This window comes from Fukomys damarensis, unplaced genomic scaffold (genome assembly GCF_012274545.1).
Source record: "Fukomys damarensis isolate Sample0158 unplaced genomic scaffold, DMR_v1.0_HiC HiC_scaffold_15, whole genome shotgun sequence".
Taxonomy (NCBI): Eukaryota; Metazoa; Chordata; class Mammalia; order Rodentia; family Bathyergidae; genus Fukomys; species Fukomys damarensis.
Window position 1 is genome coordinate 63,665,620 of NW_022900927.1, and position 16,627 is coordinate 63,682,246.

The window sequence follows — 16,627 nt, forward strand, 5'->3', positions numbered from 1 at the left end:
GGGAAAAAAAAAAAAAAAAAAAAAAAAAAAAAAAGTAAAAACAGGCTGGGTGTGGTGGGGCATGCCTGTAATCCCAGCTACTCAGCAGGAGGATCGCTTGCAGTTCCAGGCGTCTGGGCTGCACGGTGAGTTCAAGGCCGGCCTGGACTACATAGCAAGACCTTGTTTCAAAAGAAAAAAGAAGAATCACCACTGTGGGCAGCGAATGATGTGTCAGTCACGCTTGACTGACGAGGGCCCCTGTCACTAGGCACCCCCAATGCCAGCCGTGTCACCTCGCCAGGGGAGTCCCCCTGGCCCTGCGGGTGGTTGCACAGCCTGTGCGGCTCCTGCTCCGCACATGCTCTCTGTATACCAGCGGCAGGAGAGGCCAGGACCCAGTGTTCTCCCTGATAAACCACGTGACAAGGTGACAAACTGGCCTAGAAGGGCTTCTGCCCACGGGCCACACCTGGTCTGGGAAACCATCTTCAACAGGAGCCTTCGGGTACTGCAGCTTTTCTGCCTAGAAGCCCATGGTGGAACTGATCTTCTGGGACGCGGGTGAAGTCTTTTTTCAATCAGCAATTTATTTTTTCCTGGTTGCTCTTCAAATACTGGGTTGTTTCGCTTTGGGGGGGGGTTGTTTTTGAGACAGGGCCTCACTATGTAGTTGAATTCACTCTGTAGCTCAGGTTGGCCTCAAACTTGTGGCGATCCTCCTGCCTCAGCCTCCTCAATGCTGGGGTTGTAGGGGTGTGCTACTATGCCCAGCTTCGAATAGTTATGCAGTTCTTTGCTCTCTAGGTAATAAACATTGCACGAAATAAGCAAGAACTGTACGTCTAGGAGGTCTGGGTTCCCTTTCCTAATATTTTTTCTAGACTATTAGTTCTTTTTGATATTCATTCTTTGACTTCCCTGACCTCCAAGAGATACAGAACTGTTCTGACGTTTTTCTTCAGCCGAAGAACTGAAGGTGTCTGCACAGGCTGGCTAGGCTCTTGGACACAGTCACAGATGCCACAGCTATCCAGAGCAGGGCTGCCTGGCCGTTCACAGGGACACCTAGGCGGTCGGACACACAGAGCTCGGGCCACCCGACCGTCTCCGACAAGCCTCTCACCATGTGAAGCGGGAGCAAAAATGCATTGATTGTTTAAAGTTTAGGTCTTTATTACAGTAAAAGCGTTAGGATTCCCGAGTCCTCTCCTCGCTTCACACAGTCTCCCATCGTCCTCGGCCCTCTCTGCAGCAGCTCCGGCACCCTCACTCCTGAGGGGCTTTGTTTGCACTGTCCTGGCCACCTAGATCCTGAATGGATTCAAAATGTCCCCCTTTCCTGGTCTTTTTGGCTGTGTCAGGAGTCACAGGTGAGGCACAGCGCCTCAGGGGCTGGACCCGGTGAGTCAGGTGGAGAGGAGAGAACACATCTGATGTTTCTACTTGAAAGAAACTGCAGCTGCTGCCGTAGTGGTGGGAAGGGTGGGGTGAGTGTGTTCCAAGTGAGGGGAGATTTCAGGGGAGTGCGACGGTGCTGTGTCCTTTATCGCATGACATCTTTTCATTTAAACATTTGTTTAATCACGCCTCATGCTTTCCAAAGCACTCACCGTTCCCAAGGACAACGCCTGACCGGCATCTGAAACACGCCGGCCATTGTGTACTCGCTCGTGTTTACAAACCACAAACCCAGCGGCCTCCTCTGGGAAGGCTTCCCCGCACCTGGCCCCAAGGCCACCACCGTGCTCTGGACCCGGTCTGTGTGACCAGGGACACAGGGGTCAGGCCGGCTGGACCGCGGGGGCTGCTAGGGGCCCCACATGGAAAGCACCTGCAGCAGTGCTCACAGCCTCGGCCCGCGTACCTGTGAGGTCCTTCTCCCGGAACTGGACGACGGGCAGGACCATGGTGTCCGCCAGCTGCCTGGCCAGCTCCGTATGGAGGACATTAAGCTGCAAGACAAAGAACACTCCTGAGGTCGGGCCATGCCACACGCTCGCTATGGCTGAACGGCTCCGCTACTTCCTCGGCAGAGAGAGACCTTCCTAAAGAGGCACCAGACACAGGTCAGGGGTGCCCAAGACGGGACACAGGCTGGGCGTGGGGACACACACCAGTCATCCCGGCACTCGGAGGCTGAGGCAGGAGGGTTGCAAGTGTGAGCTGAACCTGGGCCACTTGGTAACTTAGCAAGACTTCCTCTCTCAAAAGAAAAACGACTAAGGTTGGAAACGTCGACCCGAGTCTTGGGCTCCATTCACAGTACTGAACAAAAAAGAAAGAAGAACGGCCGGGTTCCAGATGACGGGATGATGGCGAAGCTCGCTCACAAGCACCGCCTCCAAATGCCTTTGTTTACGTGCAAACCAAACCGGCTGTATTCTCAGCGCCACCCAGCCCGAAAGCCCGCTGCAGTCTGCTGGCAGTGCCGGCCCCTCAGGCTGCTGTCTTGGGAGAGGCCAAGGCTCAACGTGGTCCCAGGCTTGGCTTCTTGCAGTTTTCCAGCCCACCTCACAGGCCGACTGCAAACACTTCTCAGGGGGAATCACTGTCGCCGGCTGCTACTGCTGGGCCAGGTGGCTGTCGTCCCCTCTGTGGGCAGCACGCACTCCAAGCTCCACAGCACAGGTGCAGGGGTCTCAAGTCCACGTGAGCAGATGGAGCTCTGGCCCAGAGGCGGGGCGGCAGTGGGGACGTGACGGGACATCGCCCAGGGCTGGGCCCGCGTTTGCACCACACTGCCCGCTGGGAGTGGCCACACAGAGCCAATGAGGTCTCCGTGCTCCAGGGCCTTCTTGTGCCATCCTGTCTGTGTGGCCCAGTGGGCACGGGGGAGAAGCCGGAGCAGAGCGTGGCACACCTGGGAACCCCGTCCCTGCCGCCGCCTACCCCGATCTGCTTTGAGAAGTGACCCCAAGCCATTGCTTTTGGGGAGCTCAGGGCTCCCACACCCCAATCTATCCCAGCAGTCGAGCACTTGTGCGTCTCTGTTCCTGACAGTTGGCCTTTGGAGCTGGTTCCTGGCACAGAGCTCGAGATGCCCTGGGGAGTCCCCTGTCCTAGGAAGGCAGCCCTGGGGCTCCAGGATGGGCACTGGTCCCCAGCAGACCGAGCCGTGACTGCAGAGCGAGCTCTTTCAGCCCAGCCTCGCATCTGTACCGGGTCTGAAGAGCCCCGATTCCGCCCTGGCAGCTAACTGGCACCTGAAGCTGGGCAGTCTTGGGGGACTGAGCCCCAAGCCCAGGCACCTCTGGTTTCCACTGTAGGCGGTGTCGGAATGGGGCCACAGTGGTGACCAGTGCTGTGAGAACACAGCAGGAGGAAACAACTGGTCACCTTCCTACTACTAGTGGGACAGAAGACAAAGCTCAGGAAAAACTGGGTGGCGTATCTGTTCTTCTAGCTCCACACCCGGAGTCTGAATAATGGCAGGTGGCCAGTGTTTGTTGAATGAATAGTGGCTCGCTGAACTTATTTGCTGAATGAATGAAAATACAGTGCATATGGCTTTACATGAATGCTGGCATCTCATTTTTGTAAACTAAACAAGACAGTCCTGTGGTACCTGCATTTTCTTTTCTACTCTGTTATGATTTTCTATTCTGAGAACATACTGCAAACTCCTTGAAACACTCTTACCTACTGAATTCTGCAGTGTTCTGTCAGACCAGTAGAATTTGAGCTCTCATGACTTTTACAATTAGGAAGTACACAGGCTTCCTGTAACAATCACAGCCTTTCCGATATCGCACCTGTCACACCGTGCAGCTACAAGAAACTGTATACCCCCGACAGTGGGTGGGGCCGTGGGCCCAAGATAATGTCCCCCAAGACACGTGGGTCCCTGGGAGCGGGGCCTTCGCAGACACAACGAAGGGTTGTCAGTGAAGTCGTCCTGAATTTTTAGAGTGGACCCTGAATCCGCGTCAGGAGCCCTTATGGAGGAGTCGACACAGACAGAGTAAGGGGCCAGTGATTTAGCTCAGTGGTGCTACCACCTGCCTTGAAAGCGGGGGAGAAAAGGTCCTGAGTTCAATTCCAGTACAAAAAAAAAAAGTTTCACAGACAGAGTAAGAAAAATTCAGGGGCAGGTATCCCAGTGAGGTCAGGGTCAGAGGCCACGGAGCCACCAAAAGGGGTCACGCGTGTGGCTGCAGACCTCGCCTCCAGCACGGGAGAGACGACCCTGGCCGCGTGACTTCCTCTGGCACCCACCCTGCCGGCCCCTCAGACAGACACGGGCCGTGTGCGGCTGTTGGGGCAGGAGCCTGGTGACAGCGATGCCTGCACACAACCCCAGCATTCACTGGGCATCTAGTGGTGGAGAGAGGGCCGGAATTGGGCGGCAAATGCAACTCCAGTCGGACGGAAACTCTGTGCAGCTCTTACCTCTTCCACCACCTTGGAAAAACTGTGCAGGGTGGAGATGACTTCTTCATCACCTCTGCCAAGGGCAAAGTTCTAAGACGAGGATGAAAGGGCCAGTGTCACCTGAACGCAGAGCTGGGCACTGGGCATCTGCCAGCCAGCCCTGCACCCCACCCCCCGTCCTCCCCCATGCCCAGGTCCACAGGGGAGGAGGAGGCAAGTGTCCCACTTGGTTACCTGCTTCTCATACGCCAGCAGCTGCCTGGAAAGTTGCTGTGTGGCCAGGCACATTTCATTCTGCGGGGAGAAGAGACAAAGCAAGGCGCCCAAGTCACGCAGGAAGCCCCTCTGAGAGCGTCCCTAGAAGTGTGCGCCCGCGAGACGGCGAAACACATCTGGCATCGCTTAGAAAACAAGGCCGAGACAGACTACAGGGCGAGAGCCAGGTCACACCTTGGGCCTCTCCGCAGGCCAGAGGGGAGCTGTGTCGCCCCCTCCAATGCCCCAAGGAGCAGCCAGGGCAGCACAAGGTCAGGCGACGTCTGTGGTGTCACCTCCCGCTCGGGCACCGGGGAAGGCAGGGTGGGGACGAACTGTGGGACGCGCCCTGACACAGACAGACACAGTGGCTCAGCGCAGAGCAGGCGGCACTCGGCAAGCACTGGACAGATGAGTGAGTGAGTGACAGATGCCTCTCCCTCCCTTTACGGTCTGTCTAAGTTCCAAGTGCAGAACGATCCCAGTGGGATCCTCACTGACAGGGAGACGAAATACCACGGCTGAGTGGGAGCCGTGACTGACGTGTCCCCGCCTCGGGCTGTGTCGTCACCGTGCACGAAGAGGCTCCAGCTGCTCGCCTGCTGCTCTGCGCCATCACCGAGTCCCCTCTTCCTCCCGTGTGAGCAGTGCGGGGTCAGAGGGATTTGCTCATGACCTTGGCACCTGCCTGAGGACGCTGCCTGTGCGGGGTCCGCTGCCACCCACACGGCTCTGACGCAGCAGGTTCTGACGGCTAACTTGAAACTGAGGCACAGGGAGGAGAGGTCATCATCCAGCCAGGAGTGACGGGTCTGCCTGATGCTAAACTCCACACCCTGAGATGCGAGCTGATTAGAGGTGAGGCTTGTGTGGGGCCTGGGGAGGAGAGCTGCTCAGGGCACGGCGAACAGGAAGCCGACAGAGGAGGAGCCAGTGACCACGTCCATGCAGGCCCCCCTCCTAACAGCAAGGCGGCACTAACTGTAACCCAGTCACCGTCTGGAGGGCCTGCCTGTGATCATGTGAGGCTTTCAGGGGACATCTGGGTATAAGCTATGACACCCCACAGGCCACCTTCAGAGTCTGTGGCCAGTGCTCCCCCTGTCACGGGAAAGCCTCCCAGGACACTGTCCAACTGGATGGCCCCCAGTGCTGGCGGAGAGGCCCTCGCATGCCACTGACCCAGGGCCGCACGGTTCATGAAGTAGGGGCCACTTTCCATGACGGCCGTGTGCAGTGGGACCCTGGACCTGTCTCTGGTGAATGCCACATCTCAGAGGCCTCGGAAGGAATGCTTTTCCAGCCACAGCCCAGCAAAAGAGGTCACGTGGAGTCCGAGAGTGACACCCTCTCCACAGGGCTGGAGACAGAACCCAGGGCCTCAAGGGCCCAGCAGGAGCTGGCTGCTGAGCTACAGCCCGGAGCACACTCTGCAAGACCCCGGGACAACTCCCCGGCTCCAGCCACATGCTGGGAGTATCACCCACAGGCCCTGGGTTCTGCGTATGGCACTGCAAAGACCAAGCCAAACCACACCGAAAGGACAGCACAGCAAGCAGCAGCTCACAGACAGCAGCTCCCGGGCTGGCGAGGGCCTCTCAGGGCATCTGCCAAGGCAGAAGGGCAGGCGGCCAGCAAGGCTGAGCTCTTGGCCGGGGAGTGTTTATCTCTCCGTGGCACGAACAGCCTCCGAACTGCCACTGTCACCCAAGACACCCCAGGGCTCGTGGACAGCACCATCCTCAGCAGCCTGGGGGAGGAGACGCCCCACGGTCGGCGCCAATGTGGGCTCTGGCCTCCACCTGTGGCCGAGATGTGTCCTGGAGTCAAGGAGCCGACGGTCACTCATCAGGCGCTGCCACCTAGCTGGGCTCATGGGCCCCTCAGGGGGGGACGTCCACGTGGGGCAGCACATGTGGCTGTAGGGATGTGGAGGGGCTGGGCAGATGGACAAGCAGCTCAGATAAGCAGTGTGGCGGGAAGGAAGTGGGAGGCGGGGACAGCAGGTGACGCAGCGTCAGGAGGCCTTCGCACGCCAGCAGGTGCTGCAGTGGGCGCCCAGACAGCAGCGAGGAACACAAAGGACAGGAGAGGCCGTGTCCTGGTGTGGGTGGCTGCACGGGCGGCAGGCTGACCCGGACTGGGGTGGGGACACCGACGTGGGTGACAGCTGCGTCCCGCGTCCAGGCGGGATTCCCACATTTGTGCCCCATTCAGCACCCATCTGCCCAGCCCCAGCCCGCTCCCCAGGGACAGAGGCTTGGCGGCAGAGAGGAGAGAGCAAGCACTCAGGAGAGTGACAGGGCAGGAACACCATCAAGGAACTGCTGAGGTGATCCCCAGGGCTGGATGGAGACAAGCCAGAGAGGACAGGACCCCGGGACAGTGAGCCAAGGACCAGGCAGCACCTGGCACAGGGCAGGAGGACAACCACGAACCTGGGCAGGCAGCACAGGGCTCATCATGGGAACCAAGTGCATGTTTCCCCGGGGGCTGCTGTGCACAGGGCATGGTGGTGCAGGCCTGTAATCCCAGCACTCTGGGAGGCTGAGGCAGGAGGACTGCAAGTTCCAGCCTAGCCTGGGGAATTTAGCATTTTAGTGAGACTTTTTCTCAAAATAAAATGATGATGATGATAATAACAACAACAATAAAAAGAGCTCTGTGTAAAGGCCCTAGATTCAATCCTCAGTCTTGCAGAAAAAAAAGGAGGGGTAGGGAGGGTCAGTGGTGTGGGTGGAGACCAAACTGTCACCTGGGGCCTTTGGGAGGTGAGGAAGGCGCTCTGCCAGGGCTGAGCTTGGCTTTCCACAGGCCCCGAATGCACGGGCTCGCAGGACACACAGCAGGGTCACGCGGGGACTGCGGGGTCCAAGGTCACCACGAAAGCCTGCACCCAGGAGCAGGAGCCAGCTGGGAGCAGCCTCCGCTGTCTGAAAGCCGCCATGCGCACAGGCCGGCCCCACCGCTAAGATGCCGCAGGAAGGGCCTACGAGGAACAGGTGTGTCCTGCAGGGGATGTGGCCAGGTGAATCATACAAATAAAAGCTACAAAGAAGGAGACGTGAAAACGCACTTATGAAAACAATTTGGATAAACACCGGTGCAACCAGCAAAGGCACATGGGACACCAGAAGATCCGGATCCCCTCTAACACATGCAGAGCTATGGTGATGGAGACCAGCGTGTCGCAGAGCCTGGCACTGTGCTCCAGAGTGAGGCAGCTCTGGACTTGAAGGCCTGGGTTTGAGTTCTGGGTCTGCCACTCGTCAGCTGCGTGACTGCCCGCCGGCCAGCGGCGCAGCTTCCTTGAGCCGTTGTTTCCTCGCCTGCAAGCCCACACCTACGCTCTCTCCACTCTTCTGCTGTGAGAGGCAGAGGAGACCACACTGAGGGGACACCCAGCCCAGCACATGCACTAATGTAAGTGAAAAGCTAGGCGTGGTGTGCACACCTGTGATCCCAGCCTTGGGGAGGCTGAGGCAGGAGGATCACTGTACATTCAAGGCCAAAAAGCAAGACAAGAACGGCTGCAGAGAGGGGGCTGCCTGGGGTGAAGCCACTTGGCCAAGGGAAAATGAATGAGTCCAGCTATGGTCCTCACCTCAGAAATCGCAGCACAAAGTTTACTTATTAAAAAAAGAAAAGAAAGAAAACAAAACAGAAACACCATTCTGCAGCCCTGATCTGCCAGCCAACAGCCAGGGGAAGGCAACCAAAGCACACTGCACTGTAAAGCCCAGTGAATCACCTTCAAAGACCAAACAGTATCAAACCCGCTAGGGAAGAAACAACACAGTCGCATATCAAATGTCCTAGCTGTCTCCGCCATGCAGACTGAGCTCCAAACGTGTACACACGCCCCTGCCCACGCAGACAGAAGTTTGCAAGCTTCATGTTTCAAGAGCTGAGCGTGCTACGTGACCAGACTCCACCTAGTGACTGCGCGGAACACGCATTACCGCCTTCGCTAAGACGACCCTGTGGGAAAACGGTTTCCACCTCGAGCCTCCAGAAGCTCTGTGACAGGAGAGGCCACTGCCGAAAGGCGATGAAATCCAGCCTGCCTGGGAGGCTGAGGCAGGAGGATCACCGTGAGTTTGAGGCCAGCCAGGGCTACATGGAGACCTTGTCTCAAGAACCAAACAAACAAAGATGCTAAAAGCCACTAACAGCCTACAGGTTCACTCCAAAGCTTCAGCCAGATAAAATTAAAAATTTCCCCAAACCAGCCACAAGAAGGAAACTTCTTGCAGAACTTCTCCCTTTTTTCTTGCTCTTCCTCTTTCCCCCAGTAACAGCTGACATCTGCTCCACCACGATCCACTACTTACCGCACAATGTGTTCAAAACATCTCTTAAGAACATTCAGCTTTATCAGCCACTTAAAACTAGTTTCAACATAAACTATACCTTGGTAAGTGTCTGTTCTTAAAATGAAATTATACAACTCTAATTCAACATGGCTAAGTATAAAAGACCTAAGGAAAAATGTGAAATAAACCAAGAAAACATAACTCAGGAAGAAAGTGAATGCAAACACTGAAAAGCACAGCTATCTGAAAACACATATGCATCAAAACAACTGATCAAAGAGATTCGGAAGTTTTCTTTTTGGTATTTTTGTGTGTTTGTTGTTTTTGTTTTTTGAGACAGGGTCTCAGTATGTAGTCAAGACTGACTTGGAACTCACTATGTAGGCCAGGCTGGTCTCAAACTCACAGGGATCCTCCTGCCTCAGCCTCCCGAGTACTGGGATTATAGGTGTGCATGACCACGTCCAGCCTGAGTTTTCTTTTTTAAATTAAAAAGGAAGACAACCTCCAAATTTTCCAAGAAGGGGCCCCATGGGTGTGGACTCATGGATGTCTACATAGCAGGTGCCCCGGGAAGCCAGGCAGCAGGAGGTTTCTGGGCCTCTGGAGAAGCCTCGTGATGGTCACGTGCTGTGAATTCAAAGCTTGGCTTCCAGCCTCTCGGAATGCAAGACCTACTTAATTTTGGCAAAACTTAGTTTTTTGGCTCACAGGGGAAAAAAAAAAAAATGCACGAGAAAGTGGTCCAACCCTCCTAATAGAGGATTCAACAGACAGAAAAAGGCAGGATGGAGACGCTGGGCAGGGGCAGACACAACACAGCCTGTAAGTCTGGGGGCCTTGAAGCCTTAACTGGGAGACAACTGAGACACAGACAATGTCCCGATTCCTGAACAGCAAGCTGGTTCACACATACGCCCAGTAAAGCAAAACATTTAATTTTCTCAAGCCATAAATATCTAGGGAAAATACAAAAACACGCACCCTAAATAGTCAAGGCTTCAAAATAAGAACTGACCAACCGTTCACGTCCCCAAAGTCTATGTCTCACCCCAAACAAACAAGCAGGGAGCCCAGGAGGGCAGAACCTTCTGGGCGGAAGCCTGCTCTGACTAGCGAGTTTCGCTTGGGCAGAGGTCGCCTGTCGTCAGGGAGTCTCGGGTCTCCATCTGTGGCCCCGAGTCCGGGCTCTCAGCTTGAACAGGATCTGCTGACACCCCTGACACCCCCCAGGTTCCCGACACGGAACTGCGTGGCCATCCCTGCCACCCCCACACGTGCACCCTCCTCGCCCTGCGTGCTCATCTGTCCCCGTATGTTCAAGTCAAAGGCCTGGGCGTCTCTCTTGTTAAACTACACGTGACCGTACATGAGGACGAAAGGGCAAGGACCCTGCAGTCTCCTGCCCGGTCCGACAGGCACGATGATACCAACACCGGCCCCACGGGCGGCTGGCTGGTTATCACAACGCAATAACCCGTCAGAGCCTCGAAACTGCCTGCACCCCACAGATCTCAGCCATGACCATCACTCTCCTGGGGACCCGGCTGTGGGACCTTGAATGTCCCCAAGGCCCACTTGTTGAGGGCTCAGTCGCCACCTGTGGCCATTGAGAAGTGGTGGAACCTTAGGGGTGGGGCCTGGTTGGAGGAAGCAGTCAGTGGGGGGACTCCAGAAAGGGGACCCCGGGACCCCGGCCCTGTCTGCTCCCCGGCACCACTTCTGGCCACCTGAGGTGAGCAGTTGACATCTGCCATGACGCACGGGCTCACTGTGGGTCCAGAGCAGCGGGCCAAGTGCCAGGGACCGAACACCCTGAAACCGGGAGCCAGAGTGAGCCTCGGCTGACTTCCGCAGGTGGCTGTGACAGCTCCAGAAAGGCGACTACAGAGCTCCTCGGGTGAGGCACTTCCAGTCAGGGCTGGACCGTGTCTGTGTCCCTGTCCAGGAGGAAGCTCCCTGTGACAAGGACGGACGCCGTCGCACACTGCAACGACGGCCAAGGGGACAACCAGTGATGACGCAGGGCTGAGGCGCTCCAATGACGACCGGACACGAGCCACGCGACCGCACCGCTCAAGGTGCGCTTAAGTCTTGCGCGATCACCGGCGGGAAGGAGACATAGGAGCCCACCCGGATTTGGGCGAAATCTACCACGCCGTGATGCTGTGACATGTAACACAATCCTATTTCTAAGAGGCTCACAAGTCTGCCCTCAGAAATTGACACACATGGCATTTTGAGCCTAAAAAGCTTCCTTTTTGCTGCTCAGCAAGTTATTTTCCATGGGTTTGCAAACCCGAGGTATTTTGTTCCTCAAAACAAAGCCACCAGCCCATCGCTCAGGGCTGTGGCTCCAGTCCTCGAGGGGAGGCCCTGAAAGCCACCCCTGCTCTCCCCGGTGACACCCAAGATGCTGGTGCAGAGGGAGACAAGGCTCAGGGCCCACACGTGGATCCACTCACTCAAGGGAAAAGGAGACTCAATGGTCCCCTTTCAGGCTGAATTAACAAAGAAAGTTCAAAGCAGTGAGATGTCCCTCTTGACTGGTTCTTGTTACAGGAAAATTACTCTTTCTCAAGGAAACAGACTGTCTTTGATTGTTTTTTTGAGATGAACAGAACTGAGAAAAAGAGTTCTGATTTTATTTCAAAATTTTAAACTGTTTTTGTTTTTTGAGTCTTGCTATGTAGTTCAGGCTAGCCTTGATCTCATTACTGAACTCATGGCGATCCTCCTGCCTCAGCCTCTCAAATGCTGGGATTACAGGCGTGCACCACTCGAGCCTCTTAAAATTTTAACTTATTTTTCTGGCTCTGACTTCTCATCCCCGGGGAAGGGCAGGCTTACCTGGGCCCCGTAGACTCGCTGCATGGCCTGCAGCAGTTCATTGGTATAGACAGTGAGAGTTCCGGCATCCTCTTCAAAGACACTCAGCAAAGAGCGGGTCTGTGGGAGAGGAGGAGGGCAGTCGGTTTACACACACACACACACACACACACACACACACACACACAGACACACACACACACACGTGTGTGTGCACAAATGAACAATGAGGCAAGGTGTCTGGGGTTTTCCAGTTTACTTCTTGCTTCCTTTGGAGCAGGGCCAGGCCGTGCAATGTGGATTCAACCCAGAGAAGGAGAAGCAGCTGTAAAAACCTTACAGTGGCTGGGGACAGGGCTCAGTGGTAGTGCGCCTGCCCATGCCAGGGCTGTGCAACGTCTGAGCCCCATCGATGCAAATAAAGGAGAGAGAGGGAGGGGGCTGAGGGGCCATCGTCTGCCTGACCTGCAGCCCCACCCATGCACCTGTGAAACTGGCCAATAAAACAGTCAGAGGGCGACCTCTCCCTGCACAGGCCAGAGGCCAGCGTCAGCTCCAGGAGTGGCCGTGGGGTGTAGTCAGCCCGGGCTCCCACTGCTGGGTCGGTGCAAGTGAGTGTCCTACTGAGCGTCCTAGTCCCTCTCCAGAGACCAGAGACCGCAGTCCAGATCCGCGGATTCCGCCATCCTTGATTCAGTGAACTCTCAGACTGGGGCCGCCGGCCAGGGCCCAGAACTCCAGGCGCCAGCCCCACCCTGCAGGAGGGCAGCTCACACATAGGTCCTGGGCCAGCGCTGAGCTCTGAGATGCGTGCATGGGGAAGCCGCACACGCAAGGTGTCCCCGAATTGAGAGGCGAGGGGGACACTCAGGACTGCCCAGCGCAGCAGGATCTCAGCCGCAGTATCGTGGACGGTGGGGTCCCTGGCTCCGCACGGCCCGAGGCATGGAAGTGGCAAAGGGGCCTTGGAGGAGGCAACACCAAAGTCCATGAGGGCGGGCGGCTCACGGCCACGACTCCAGTTCACCCTTCCTCTTCTGGCTGCTCTCTCAGTGGTAGTAAGGGGCCTGAGTGCCCCAATGTGGAGCAGCCCCAGCCTGGCACCTGCAGGACATCAATGGACCCCTGGTGTGGCCCTCACAGCAGCATGTGCGTCGGGCTAAGGCATCCTGAGACCCGACACCTCTCCAGGACCAGCCGGCACCAGTGCAGGAACCATAGATCGCATCTCAGTGATAGCAACTCAACAGCCCAGCACTCACGTGTGGGTGGCATTTGGGTCAGAAGAGTTCCCCAAACTTCCAAAATTAAAACGCATAGTTGGGTGCAGTGGTACATGCCTGTTGGGAGGCTGAGGCAGGAATTCCTCCAGTTCAAGGCCAGCCTCTGCTACCTAGTGAGATCTTATTTCAAAAACCAAAATTAAACTAAATTAAAATCCACAGTACAAAATACAGTTTATACCAGGGCCCAAACAAAAGCTTCACCAAACAATATCAATAGAAAGCATGCACAGTCTGATTTTTTCCTCTTCTAATCTATTCCATTCGCAAACAGAACTGACCGAGAGAACTGGATTTCACAATCCAGTCACAGATGACAGCCCACAGGGGAAAACGACACAGAGTTAGAATTGTTCAAGGCATCCCTTTCAAGTACACGTCTCCCTGAAGAACACATTATTGCAAAGAGATGTTCACACGCAGTGGGCAGTCTGTCACCCAGCACGGGCCACCAAGCCCGGGTCCCCACCTCCAGCCGCGATCTTTGGAAGAAATGCTGCTGGGAACATACGTCACTTACTCTTCAAAGCCACTCAAGTGGCTCTTTATATAAAATTTCTATTAAGACAGCGTCTTGATATGTAGCCCAGGTTGGCCTTGAACTCGCTGTGATCGTCCTGCCTCAGCCTCCCCAGCGCTGGGACTACAGGTGTGCGCCACCACACCCAGCTTCAAGTGGCTCTTTTTATTCTCAGTCCAAAGAGGGTGAAAATCTTGCCAAAGGCAACATTCAGGATCTGAACTCCATCCTTTCTCCGATACCCGGCCCAGTCCACAGTGCCTGTGGCAGAACGTTATGGTTCTTTACCTTAGAGTCAAAACAACCTGGGTGCCTCCCAGCCAGACAACCCGGACATTCTCCAGGGTGTGGGAGTGTGGAATGTTATTTTACAAAGTGTCAAGGCACAGAGCAAAGCACTAACAGCAGCAGGCCTGAGCTCCTGTCCCCGGCGTATCTCCGCAGGTCGAGTCGAGAGCGAGCTGTCCCTGTGTCCCTATCAACCCTTGGCCATACTGCACACGCTGTGCCGGAACCACGGCCGCCTTATCTGTGCCCAGCGGAGGCCCTGTGCCGGCCAGGGGCCGCTGTGCCTGATGGCGCTCCCAGGGGCAGTGCGGGGCAGAGACCCTAAAACCCCCGCCTGTCCCTGTGGGGGAGCAGAACGACCCACGCATGCACACACGCCAGCTCTCAACACGGCGCAAGCTACAGAGACAAAGGGAACAGCCGAGGTCTCTGATTCCACTCACTCCTCCCTGGTCATGCAGCTCAGATACAAAAGACTCTGAGTTCGTTCAGTTGTCCCGCACGGCCAGGTTACTGAAGCGACAATCCAGCTCCCACCTAGCACCAAGGACGCAAACGAAGGAGTTTTCTGAGGATCTCTTCCTCTCAGGGAAAAAGCAATGACAGAGGAGCCAGGGCGAGGTAACAGGGTAACTTCAGCGACCTCGCCTCCCTGACGTGCGGCCTGGGTTCGGGTCCTGCTGCTGGCACTTTGGTGTGTCCAATCTCGGAGGGTTACTTAGTCCTCCGCCCTCGGTCACTTCAGAGAGAACCCCAAGCAAGTCAAACAAGCCATGGGAGGTTTCTCGAGTTAGTATGATAAAGCTCTTGGAACAGAGGCTGGCACAGAATGGCAGGATCCAGGCATTCGCCATTGCTTTTATGCCTTCCTGATAAAATGAAGGATAAGGACTCGACTGTTTCCAGCTCCTGGCCTGACTCTCCAGTGTGAGTGCCACAAACACCCTGATGACATTAGAGATGAACGCACGACCAGCCTCCACTCTGCAGCAACCACACCGAAACCTCCAAGGGTGATAATCAAGTCCCAACACAGTGACAGATTCCCTTCATTAAAGGAACACTAAGCCGGGTGTGGTGGTGCACACCTGTAACCCCAGCAACACGGGAGGCTGAGGCTGCAGGAGTTCCAGGCCAGGATGGGCTATATAATGACTTCAAGGCCAGCCTGAACTGCGCAGTGAGGCCCTGTCTCAAATAAAGAAATTCAAGAAGCAAAATTTTAAAAGGAGCATTAAATAAGAATGGCAATGCCTCTAAACTTCTCTTCCCACACACAGGCTCAAGGTTATAAACCATGAGATACGACAGGACTTGAAGTTGCCAAGGCACCCGGAAGACCACCTCCTCCACGTTCCTATTCTGCAGAGGGTCTGCAGGTGAGAAAACCAAGAAACTGAGCTGGCCACAGGATGTGGGGTACATCACTTGCCCGAACCACACACTGAGGTAGTTAGAGCCCGCTGTCCTGACTCCTCTGCCAGTCCCCCTTTCCCTCACCGCCGAGCACACCCACTCCGAAGTACCGTCTGCTCGTGACAGGACTCAGTGTGTCAGCGAGGACAAGCAGAGGTCGGCGGAACTTCTGCCCCTGAGCTAGCTGTCACCGAGTCTGGCTAGGAAAGCAGTGTGTCTGTGCTCAGTGCCTCCAACCCAGAGCTCACCCCGAGCTGCTCTGAGGCTCAGACCTACTCAGTGGGGACCGTGACGGAAAAACTCTCCATCCTGGGCTTCGGTCTCATCCGAACACCCCAAGTCCAGAGCTGTATAAAATCAGCCTTTGAGAAGGCAGTCGGCCCGAAGGATCTCACATAAAACAGCAGCCACAGCTTGCTGAGTTTCCTGCTGTCCATGGGGGTGGAGAAAAGAAAGGACACGGGACACAGGTGACCACCCTTGTGGCTCTCTCTCCACAGAGGATGGGGACCGAGAGCAGGGAAGGATCAGAGGCGCCCCGGGCCAGGCCGTCCAGTCCAACCAGAAGGACAGGGAGGGACAGGAGGGACTCCGAGAGCAGTGTGGCTTAACCACACTCTGAGCTTTCAAGAGTTGAGACACTAGGGCACAGAGATGCTTAAACAGCCCAGGTACGCAGACCCAGCAGCAGCGAGGAGGCAGGGGAGCTGCTGAAGGCTCGCAGAGCCCCGGGGCAGCGGTCACTGCTTGCTCTTTGCTGTGTCTCCACTGCGCTCCCCGCCCAAGCTCACAAGACTCTGCCCACTCTGTTCTGATCTCTCCACACACGGCAAACAGTGCCAAAGGCAGGCCCAGGACGCCAGGGGAAAGGATCCAGCATTCTGCTTCCCTTCCTAGGCCCTAAATCCACCCCATCTCAGCACAGCAGCAGTGAGGGCAGTTACCATGGCGGTCAGACTGACCTCCTAACCTGATCCGCACTCCACAGGCACCTTCCCATCTACTTCTATCACGGACACAATATTATCCCTATTTTACAGCGGACAAAACCAAAGCACAGCCGGTTGGGATGGTGCACGACTGGAATCCCGGCACTCCAGGAGGCTGAGGCAGGAAGATCGCAAGGTCCAGCCCAGCCTGGACAACTTAGCGAGTCCAGTTTCAAAGTAAAACGGGCTAGGGATAGAGATCAGAGTGAAGGCCCGGTGTTCAATCCCTAGTATTGAGGAAAAAAGGCAGAAAAGGGTGACGTCCCTGCCCGGGGCACTTTCAGCTAAACCAGTCGGAGGGGCGATGACACCGTGCTGGGCCGCGGCGGCTTTCGGCCCCCAGATCTGCCCAGTTACGCGACGGCGCGGCAGCGGCGG

The 16,627-nt window shown here is 56.0% G+C and overlaps 1 protein-coding gene across 2 annotated transcripts in view; it reads right to left on the bottom strand.

Moving 5' to 3' along the window:
* Appl2 (adaptor protein, phosphotyrosine interacting with PH domain and leucine zipper 2) overlaps window positions 1-11,898 on the bottom strand; it is a 31,617-nt gene extending 19,719 nt beyond the window's left edge. For both annotated transcript variants that reach the window (XM_010631320.2, XM_019208526.2), the window contains exons 1-4: window positions 11,775-11,898; window positions 4,588-4,647; window positions 4,372-4,443; window positions 1,847-1,934 (exon numbers count right to left, since the gene is read on the bottom strand). In XM_010631320.2, the coding sequence (XP_010629622.1) occupies window positions 1,847-1,934; window positions 4,372-4,443; window positions 4,588-4,647; window positions 11,775-11,798 (244 nt within the window). In that variant the 5' untranslated portion in view covers window positions 11,799-11,898. The remainder of the gene's footprint in view (window positions 1-1,846; window positions 1,935-4,371; window positions 4,444-4,587; window positions 4,648-11,774) is intronic.
* Window positions 11,899-16,627: the final 4,729 nt, after the last annotated feature.